At 41.3% G+C, this 11,345-nt stretch overlaps 1 protein-coding gene across 8 annotated transcripts in view; it reads right to left on the bottom strand.

The window, feature by feature from the left end:
* Positions 1-11,345, bottom strand: part of lrba (LPS responsive beige-like anchor protein) — a 188,695-nt gene that overhangs the window by 103,705 nt on the left and 73,645 nt on the right. For all 8 annotated transcript variants that reach the window (XM_034897460.1, XM_034897488.1, XM_034897509.1 and 5 more), the window contains exons 34-35: positions 4,363-4,427; positions 1,946-2,054 (exon numbers count right to left, since the gene is read on the bottom strand). In XM_034897460.1, coding sequence (XP_034753351.1) covers positions 1,946-2,054; positions 4,363-4,427 — 174 coding nt within the window. The remainder of the gene's footprint in view (positions 1-1,945; positions 2,055-4,362; positions 4,428-11,345) is intronic.

The raw sequence follows: 11,345 nt of genomic DNA, 5'->3' as shown, positions 1-11,345 counted from the left end.
GGCAGTTCTGAAGGCAAAAGGGGGTCCAACCTGTTACTAGCATGGGGTACCTAATAAAGTGGCCGGTGAGTGTATGTAGCCTTGTACAAAGATGTCCGAACTCGAGCGAAATGACCCAACTAAGCACCAGCGAGGCGGTTGGTAGCCAGGACGACCAGCCAACCCTTCTACATCCATGGCAGTACCTGGAAGAATGGTTGGATGTAAAAACAACTCCTTCTGAATGTGCTGTAAGGCAAGCTCTGCGCACCCAGGTACCACAAGCTTACCGTTTTCCAAAACTTACCGTCTACTTTGAAAAAGCATATTGCTAATATTTATGATTTACTTTTATACTTTAAGTAGTTTTGAAAGCAGTACTTTACACTATTACATGAGTAAAAAGCTTGAGGTGATACTTCAACTTCTACAGAAGCCTATCCAACAAAGAGTGCAAAACATAGCAATCACAGACAAAACTTTGATATGCCCCGACCCCTCTGATTGACTTTCAACACTCTTGGGGGATTTTACTTTACCCGAATGTCAGAGAGACCCTTCGTTGAACCTTAACACAGCATCACATTTTACTGCAAAGTGGGGGGTGGGGTCTGGGGGCTGGGGGCTGAGGCAGTGGGTTAACACACAGTCAGCTCTTCAGGCCAGCACCTCTCAGGTCTGTCGGCAGACTTTAGTGCTGGCAGGTTCCTGAGAAATGAGGAAGGGAGGGATGGAAGAGAGGGGAGGATGCCATATTCCTGTCACTGGCAAAATACACCCCCAGCGGGAGTATAGTGGACAGGATCTCAGCAGGACAGGAAATGATTTTGGTGAGATCTAGAAAGCAGAGGAGGGGCGTGGGGGACGGGGGAGTGTAGCAGAGTTGGACTGGGAAAGGGGCAACTAAGGGTGCCCATGGGTCAAGATAGAGTTTGCCCGGCAGCTACACGTGAATGGCAACATTTGTGCTAAGAACTGGTAGGAAGAGGAGGGGGGAGAGTGTATGCCTCAGGGGCAAGGCTGCAGTCAGACAGGCACAGGGATACACTAACACTACACCATGTTTGGTTAGTGATATGTGCCAAGCTTGATCTCCAGCCTCAAACAACTTCAGTGTATATGCGAGTCTGTGCGTTTGAGTGTATGTGCTTACGTTTAGTTTAGGATTATGTTTGAAAAGCAAACATCTACCCTCTGGGTTTGCTGCGACAGACCTTAAAACTTGATGGACAAGTTTTGAGTAGTCTTTGGATCAGCTCCTCCATGCTCTTACTGACTCTTACTACTTCCATGTTTTCATAAAATATATTCACTGACAAAGCATAGGAATATTGAACAATTTAACATTTCTATCAAAGCAGTAGAAGTGCAATGGGCCTAAACCTACAAATGGACTTTTTTTGTCCAAGCTTAGCAAGCCTAAAGTTGCTGTGGATCTCACAGGAGGAAACGTGTTATGACAGTGTGTTCCTGGTTACCATTTTTTTGTGGTACAGAAGAAGAAAAAAGTCTGAACTGCAATACTTCACAAGCTTGATCTTACAATCTTACCTCATTCTTCACACAGTCTTCGATTAAAGTTGAAATACAGTATGTCTTTTTTATAAATAGATTTTTATATCCACCTATATAGTAGAGCATAATAAAACATGTTTGAGACACTCCTGGATTGAGACATGCTGATCAGATTTGTCAAATCGTGGATGCAGTCCAATTTACTCACTACTGTAAATCATCTTTTAGGCATTCTCATTACTTGGTCTGCTGACCACACTTTGCATACCAACACTAATAATGGCATACAGAAAAACTGTACCACAAATGCAACACGTAATGATTAGTCGTCTTCGTAGTAGGTTCCTACAGCATGCTGCAATCCCACACTTGTAAAACCTATATAGTTTAGGATAGACTTCTCATATGCGTGTGTCTGTGCATGAGTTGCCAGAGCTGTGTAGCATCTTACCTCAAACTCTGCATGCTTATGGATATCTTCAGCCCTCTGTCGGCTAAGGATAAATTCAGCTTCATTAGCCACCCGGACCAGGTGGTCCTTCATGGTGTGGCTCAGCAGCCTATGGAGAGGGGAGATGGAGAATCAGCTCACTGGAACAATTCAAATTGTATTTACAGTCATTTTTTATTTGATTATTATTATTATTATTATTATTATTATTATTATTATTATTATTATTATACCCCAAGTATATATATGGATCATGGAAGGGACAATATCAGACAGATGCTTAGCAATATCATAAAATCTTGAGCTTCAGAGTATTTAAAACATCTGTTCAACACTGGGATATGGTAATTTAGGGATGGAACAGCCATGTAATATCCATAAAATGCTGAAAAAGAACCGTGCAAAATCTAATTTGGTAACAAAACCAAACCAGATAGATCCTAAAACTGGGGGGCAGGTGCTAATTGATTTGTTAATGATATACATCTGACAAGAGGGAGGATCTCGGCCCATGTTGCTACACATGTAGCCTACCTCCCTCTTCTTATCAGTGTTGATGAAACATGCATGTTGTGCATGTGTGTGCGTAGGTCAAAGAAACCTCTCGACAGCCCTAAAGGTTAACACTGTGCAAAGTGGAACAATAACAGGCCAGGGGCCAGAGAGGAGGGATGGGGAGGGCTGGGACTGACTGTGGGGTGGGGGTTTAGGAGCCAGGGGATGCTGTAACCTAAGCCTGCTGTTTCAGCTCAGGGCAGCAGGGGAGCGGAGGTGCTGGGGCCTCTGTAGCCTCTATGGTCCCGTCGAGGACCCGCTATCAATAACCCAGCCGCTGCCCTTCTTTATGGTGCTCTGTGCTTACGAAGGTACATATGGACAAAACAGACTTCTCTTAAGACAAAATAGTAAAATATTTAGTAATAAGCACTATATTAAAAAAGATCCTGCAGGGTTGGCCAAGTTAAATTCAATACTTTGTAAGACCCTTTTACTTACTTACTACCAGATAGAACACCATTTAATACCTCTTTGACAGTCATACCAAAGTATAAGTGTACCAGTAAGATAGAAAAGGCCTAGAAGTATTTATTACTACCTCATTGTTTTATTGTGTACTGTTTTTTAATGATATAATTAATTGAACTAATGGGACTGACTTAGATCCAGATAAGTGTCAACTTACTTAATAAAAAAAGCTTATTTCAAAGTGTTTCTCTTGCCAATATGGGACAATGAGCTTCCTAACAACTGTAGCCAGCAGTAGTGACAGTGCTTGCTTTAGGTCTAATAGTGCTCCACCAAAAAACACCAAAAATATTTAAATGTACTCCTGCAAACACAATGCACTGTTGGACCACTTGTGATTTACAAGTGGTATAACGTCTCCCAACGTCCCGCAAGCGCAAACAGAAAGCTTTTAGAGGTAGCGTTGAAATATATTAAAGACCGTGTTAATGACATTTAAAGCTTTTTAATACCTTTTGAGGCCTTTTATTAGGAAATAGTATTCCATGCATGTATGTAATAAAATACATTAATAAAGACAAAACTTACTCGGGGTGGACTTTAATCAGATAAATGAAATAATGACAGGACTGGTGAGGAATTTGATGTGCAACTAATCACGCTGTTTGTTTAAATGTTTATTTGGTGTCCACTAAGAGACAGACATTTGCATCCAGATGTTTGCACTTTCACTAGTAATCCTGACTTAAGTTATAGCTGTATAAGATAGCCTCTTAAGTGAATCACAAATCCTGTCCTCTACTCATAGGACTACAGTACATTGCCAGTCTCATTAGCGTTACTGTGGATTAGCCACCGCCAATTTTAAAAGTTGAGAATCAATAATTAAAAGTATAAATAACTCTGCAATTGATGACTTCCAAGACAAAGAGGAACGGAGAGTGTGTTATTAGGGATGGATGGAAAGGCTCAAATGTCAGCATAATTATCAAAAAACAACAACAAAACAAAAGAAAGCAGCAGACAGAAGAGACGATTACAGGCTGATAAAGGCTCAACCAGAAAGGCATAAACTGACAGGGGGGGGGGGGGAGAGCAGGAAATCAAGAGTGATTTCCCAACTGTCACAGAAAAACTGGCGATCAGGGCCTGTCACCTTTTAACTAAACTCCCTCCTTTTCCCAAAGCCCTGTGGGATGAGCACATGTTGTGGAGCCTTGAACTCAGGGATCTACCATCCTCACTCTACCAAGCCCCCCCCCCCCCCCCCCCCGTCATTGATTGTTGTCCAGAATCTAGAACAGCCACCCCATCACAAGGGCCTTAGGGAGTGTGATGTGATCCAGGAATGGTGAAATTGGAAAGCGGCTGATGGGTAGAGTTTGGAAAGATAATGAAGAAGTGCTGCTGCAAGGAGAGAGAAAAACACTTAGCATGTCAGAGGTACCTACCTGCCTTCGTTGACCAACTCGATAAAGGCGAGACCTGCATTCTTCTGGATGGAGTTCTGCCATTCCTGCAAGAGAACACACACAATATCAATAACCGCCCTGACATGACTTTACCAAGTTATATAAAAGGTACATGTTAGGCATGTAAGGCAGTGCCAATACATTCTTTCCAAAAGCTACTAAAAATAGTTTAATAATTGGGTGCCTGGATAGCACAGTGGGTTTAGAGGTTTGCTCCCCTGCGCAGCCGGCCCAGGTTCGACTCAGACCTTTGGCCCTTTGCTGCATGTCATTCTAATTACATAAACCAGGGGTCTTCAACCTGTTTTTTAAATACAAGGACCCCTTATCTAAGAGAGGGACAGAGCAGGGACCCCCTACTACATATTTTATAAAGTTGCATAATTACATTTTTGCTTGAATAATTACATAAACCATTCAACTTTTTTTTTTTTTAAATCCAAGGACCCCTTATCTGAGAGAGGGACAGAGCATAGACCCCCTGCTACATATTTTATAAAATTAAACTGCATATTAAATTGGGGCCTACAATAAAAGCCTAACACCTTTATACACACCTTTTAGTGCATAGAAAACTAAGCTTTAAAAATCATTGCTGGTATGATTTTTTTAAATCCTGTTTTAATGTTAAACATACATGTGGCACAGTGAATCTTTAAGATGAACTGTATCTGTGGATGGCTATCTTGGTGACTACCTTACCCATAAGCAAGTAAGCCTATCATCAATGTCTTTTTGTACTTATAGGCTAATTTATATTTGCAAATAATATGTTGGACTCATGTTAAGATATTTTACTTTTCGAAAAAACAAAAGTTGCAACGGAACTCCCTCCATTTAGAAAACAATGCTTACAAGTTAGGCAGTGTGCAGGACTTTTGACATACTTAACCCTCTCCAACAAACGCACCGGTCACATGTTATAGCTGCGCAAAGTATCTTTCTGGACTGGAAAACATTTTTTTTTTAATTAACAATAATTTAACCGCAGTAACTCAGGACCCCCTGTTAAAGATTTTTGACCTAAAAGATGAATTCATTTTTAAAAGAGTTACAGATTACTTTGCAGTCAACCAACTCATCCATTAATTAACCTTTTTCAGCTCAAGTAAAATCTGAACTTTTCATAACTGGGCCCCGTAGAAAACTATTCATCCAAAAAGGCCCACCAACTGTTTTGGTCAGCTAAGGCTACATAATCAGCTGACAAACGAGTGGAAAGGAGTGAAAGAGCTGTGCTTAGAGTGCATTTATCACAAGTCAATACACAAATTTCCTCCTCTTTGACTAACGTTATGGTTCAAGGTGTCAGTCTAAACAATCCAACCACAGCCGCGTGCAACTTTAAATCCTCAATTTTGAAAGGACAACGAGAGAAGGGAAACTCAGCGGTCACCATCTCTCATGTTCTGTTCAATATTTCAACACCTTCAACACAACCGTCAAAAGAATAATAAAGCAACAAGGTCATGGGGCCTGTCTGAACCTCAAAGCACTCCCCCCCCCTTCCTCTCGGGGGAGATGGAGAAATATGCGCCAAAAAACTCAGGTTAGAGACCTAAACTACCAAACTACTCTTCAAAAAAAATCATTAATCACAGCTTGAAGTCACCATACATTCCAAACTAGTCAGCTTTTATTAAAAGGTGTGCAATAGTAATTTCAGTAGTGGTGAAAATAATAGGATGCAGTTTTTCCCCCATTCTTAAAGAAAATCTTCGTTCAACAAAGATCCCAAAACAACAGATTTGAATATAGTGAACCATTTGATTGAGTTGCTAAACAACTACAAAGTAAAAGCCACGCAGTGTGTATGTAAGCATCAACGTTTTAAACTCTGCTGTTATCTTTTGAGCTGATAGAGGAAACTGTGTGTTTATGTAGCGAATGGACTTTCAGTAAGCCTGGAGAGCCCACAGGGACGAGGATATCAGCGCTACAAGGAGGAAGGAAAGATCAAATTTGCAAGAAGTTCTAATAGACATCATACACATTTGTTCCCATTTTGGTACAACTAATGTAAATCCAAATCCATCCTGCACCCAGCTCAGAGGAACCTCTTCTGAAATGCCTGCTCGCGATCCCTCTATAACCAACTGCACGTCATACAGACACCAACCAAACAAACACTTAGCCTCAATTCAAAACTGCTTTTTGTACTAAAACACCATATTGGCATTGACCGTGTTTACAATACCTTCCAAATAAAGAGGGCACAGAGGGAATAAAAGTCTGGGCTTGGGAGTGGAAACAGTGTTTTGGAGTTGAGTACTGGCAGAGGGTTTTGCAGCTGAGGCTTTAGAGGAAGTGTGCAAGAGCAGCCATGGGGCCTTCTAGTTGAAGCATAGACTGCAGTTGAAGGACATTAACCATGAGTGTTAGCCTGTGGCTGTGGGGATATTCCATACCAGGCCAGACATCACTTTCTGGATTTCAAATAAACACCACAGGAAGTGGGGCCGTAAATAGAGTCGTCCTCTCCGGAGAACCAGAAAACCAGTGACATTAAATCTTGTTTATGAGATTTCTTTCAAATATATTGGGACTTTGATGCAGGAGTCGCAGAATTTAAAGCACAACTAAAAGCTTCTCCGGCAGAAATGAAAGGATTGTCGCAAAACTGCAGCTCGGTAAGGCTTTGGTTCTAAATGAGGTTTGACAAACGACGTAGAGGCCATTGGCATTTCGTGGACAAAAGGTGATAGCAAGACTAATGGTGTCATTATGGGCTAAGAAATGGCTTCTCTAGTTGAATTAAAGAAGCAATGACCCCGATCTGAGGGACATCTCTCGGTGACAAAAAAGGAAACGGAGACAGGCCGGTGATAGAATATTGGATTTTGGCTGACCTGGTCAGCGGTGTCACAGCTTTTATGGCCGCTATAGGGGCCATGATCACAGCGCTCACGATGAGAGGATACAAGCATCCATTTGTGACCTCTCACCTTTAACCTGACCTCCTAACAGATGATAGGACGCCGAGACAGAGGGCTGTCCTTTGATCCTGACTGGAAATTCTGCCAATGTTTAATATAGCTTCAAGACGCTACATTTTGTTACCTTTTCTTCTGTTTTTTTTTTGTGTGTGAGGGCGTCTATGAATGAACATTTCTAATCAATTCATGGAAATGCCCATCTCAATCCGAAGCCAATCAGACTGGTCTGTGTTCCACTATGGTGGCATTGAGTCTAAACACACATGCCATGCACTTCCGTCATTACAGATGATTATCCATAATCAACATCTAAATATACCACTACCACTAGTGAGAAAACACAGACCTCCCGAGCAAAATTGCCTTTCAAACATCGGGCTCGCCACAACACAAGGAAAACATTTTCCAACACTGAAGAGAGAAATGTCTCGGCTCGCCGAAATAATAAATAAGCCGGTTGTGCTTTTCGGTGGCATCACTCATAATCATAAGTATTTGTTGATTTGAAAGGCTATGGGATACAATTTAAGATGGGACAACAAGGGCATAAATCCTCATGTCATGTCTGCAGTATGAGCAGAGGGAAAAATTAAATAAGCTGAGAGCTACTGATTTTTCACATCCAAAAAAAGTATAACAGTATAGGAGCTTGATTACAGGGTGACACAGAATAACAGTAAAAAGCACATGGAAACAAAATGCACCTACATACATTTGAATAATTCTGTCATTAACTGCTATAAAGTTAAAGTTCCTTAGGCCAGTGACGTATCAATAACAGGTGGCGGCATTTTAAACAAACAAAATAAGAACAGACATCTCAAACCAACAAAGACCAAAAAAACAGCCCACGTGTGCGGAGGAGAGAAAAAAAACTAAAAAAAACTAAGTTACTTTTACTATAAACTATAAAATATGTTATTCATCATTGTCCTTTTGACTGATTCATGCAGAAGTTGAGTAGTTTGTTGTTTATTCATGCTGCTGTGTCTGAAAAACATGCGTCTGTGTGTGAATAACTTGGGTCTACACTGACTCGACAGTCCACATGTGCGAGTTCAGATGGTATCTGCTTAAAGAAAAACAGACACTTGTATTGGTGTTTGCGTGATCAAATTCACAACTGAGGGAATATTTACTGATGTCCAAATATTTATACTGCGGGGTCTCCAAGAGCTTCATGGACTTACACGTTCATGGCTACAGTAACATGAAGAGTGAACAAACATGACCTAAACCCCCGCAGGCACCAAACAGACAAACCAGAAACACTTGACCTGTGCATGAAAAGTATGTTTAAGTGGAACACAAAATGTATACAGTACATTTAATAAGCCAGCATTGCATCATAAGAAACTGACCCCTTTCTTAAAGAAATACTTCAGCAATCTTCTCTTGGAACAAACGTGGTATGTGGTTCCTTAAGTTTAATGTCAGTGGGTTTTAATGATGTACGAGAATAAGAATACTTAAAAACTGTGCAGCTGTTGCACTCCCAAGTGGAACAGATGTTCACTTCTAAATGAACAATGAAATCATCACCTCAAACGACAATCTCATTTTCCATGTCTAGACTTTTCAGTACACAATAGAGTATTTTGCATAACTTTGCAGGACAACAAAATGCACAAACAACTTTAAGCCATAGTACAGCCTGGTTTCTAGTTCCAAATGAGTTGCCTCATACCTTCTCAATTCCTTAGAAGTTGCTCTGTTGGCGAGAGCAGGATCAATCTTTTTGTGTGTTCTCGTCTTAGCTCTAGTTGACACGTAGAGTAATTTCCAGCCTTCTGGTTTGGAGACGCATAATAATTAGAAATGTGAATTTAAATGATTTGAATGTGCAGTGATTAAGACACATTGATGGATGTATAGCTTAGGCTTCAAAACATTTTATGTAGGTTCATCCATCTGTCCGTACTCTGTGACCGCTTATCCTTTACAAGGTTACTCTTAAAAGTAGCCCAACTTTTGCCAGATGTTACAATGACTGTATGAATTCAACAGAACAATGTAACCGCAGATGAACAAAAGTAGCATGTAAAATATGTCCTTGGTTGACTAAGGCTTTCAATGCTACAAATCTGGACAAGACCAAACCTCATTTAACAGTGCCAACTGATCGTCATTGAAATACCCAAAGATACTGAAAAAAATGGTTGTTAAAATTTGACTCTGCGCAACTCTGAATTCTGTGTAAGCCCCCTGAAGTAGGAGCAGGAATGCCAGTTAATCATGTCGTCGAGTTTTGAACTTTGCTTTTACCAGATCAAAAATGCAGGGAATTGAATTTCCACTCCAGATCTGAGAGTCCAGGGCATGATTTTATCAGCAGGATGGCTGAGAGAGGATAGCAGGGGGGGGACATAAGAATACATTCCATGGCCTTATAACTCGGGGACCTGTCTGGTAAGAAAACATTACATTAACAGTGCCTGTCAGGGGTAGAGGGCTCTGTCAGGGAAATTCATTTATTTGAAACATGATTATATGTTGTGTATAAATAACCAAACATTCATGCCACTTGAGGCCCTCCAGTCCCGAGCCACTTGAAGCCAGCTCACAGTAAAACCGGCTGGGAGCCAAATTAAAAGCCACTAACAGTTTTTTAAGAGTCTCACGTCTGATTCGCCCCGCTCAGCTAGACTTCACTTCCTGTCAGGAAGTCCCCCTTGACCCCCACCTCCTCCAACACAACGCATCCCCCCCCCACCTCTCTGGCTGCATAGTTGCAACGATAGGGAGCCTGCAGAATTAAGTGCCAGTTGGTGTTCCTATGTTTTCTCTACGTCTCACAGGACGGTACCTTTTCAAAGAACGTACAGCATGATATTATCCTCTGAAATGGAGAGTGATGGCGGGGACACTAAGCCGCGTGGCACGGCTGTAAAGGGGCACTGGAGCAGAGCACCGGGTGAGGGCAAACAGGGAGGGGGGGGGGAAATAATAACACTTTCATTTGCACTGATCTTGAACCTTGTGTGCCTGTTTAACTGCACAGTGGGGTGTGGGTCTGACTGTGAGGAAAATGATGGGGAAAGTATTTTTGTCCCCTGGTTTCATCACATTCCTCGCCACTTCTCTCACCTCTCCCGGCTCCCCAGGTGGTTCATACAACACGGTCTGCTCTTGATCCATCAAAGCCTCACTTACGAGGGGAGAAGAAGAAATATGTCCACTGACAGATATAAATGACTGTTTAGCAAACAGACGCCACATTCAGCAAAATAACATTCAAATTAAGCAGCTAACAAACAGTGAACACTTAATGAAACTAGCATAAGTAATTGTGCCTATTGTTCAACTTGCCGGTTGTTGATTTTTTCCCCCATTTCCAGGGCCACTAAGCTTCCAACTGGTTCCCTCGTTTCTCAGATTATGTTATTGATTGTGTGAAGCATGATGACTGTTCACTCCAGACCTGTTCCCTGACTGCAGGGGTTTAAACTTCTATGCCTCCGCCACTCTTACTTCTAACCTGGAGGTCAGAGGGTCAAGGGTCAGTAGGAACCAAGTGTTTGGGGAAGTCAATGTTCTTCTCCCTGCTGACTGGGAGAGAGAGGTGCCCATCTGTTAAACAGGTTAACTTTGATGATACGGGCTGGGAAAATAATGCTAATGTGTGCTCATTGGATTAGCGGGTTAGCATGGATGTCAATGAATTACTATTTAAAAAAAAAAAAAGACTATCTGCATTGGTGGTCCCAATAAAAATGCATAGACACAGAGATAGTGCGTGTATCAATTCAATAAACCACATAATCCTTTCAACACACCTTTTAACAGTAAATGTGTAATTCCTGACTATGGAAAATTGATATCTTGGTTCACCCACAATTTCACACTCTTTCTATATAGTAATGCAGTTAGAAATCTATCGCATTGCTATATACAATTTGAGGTTAGTGAACATTATTACTTTATGGGTAATTATACTACATTGAATGTATCTGTTGATGTGTGAGGAAGAGCAGTGCTTCCTATCTGGGCTTGAGCATCATGCTCCACTTCTCTCTCTTCTTTTAT

Source organism: Etheostoma cragini, chromosome 2 (assembly GCF_013103735.1).
Source record: "Etheostoma cragini isolate CJK2018 chromosome 2, CSU_Ecrag_1.0, whole genome shotgun sequence".
NCBI lineage: Eukaryota > Metazoa > Chordata > Actinopteri > Perciformes > Percidae > Etheostoma > Etheostoma cragini.
This window is presented reverse-complemented; position numbering and strand designations above follow the sequence as displayed.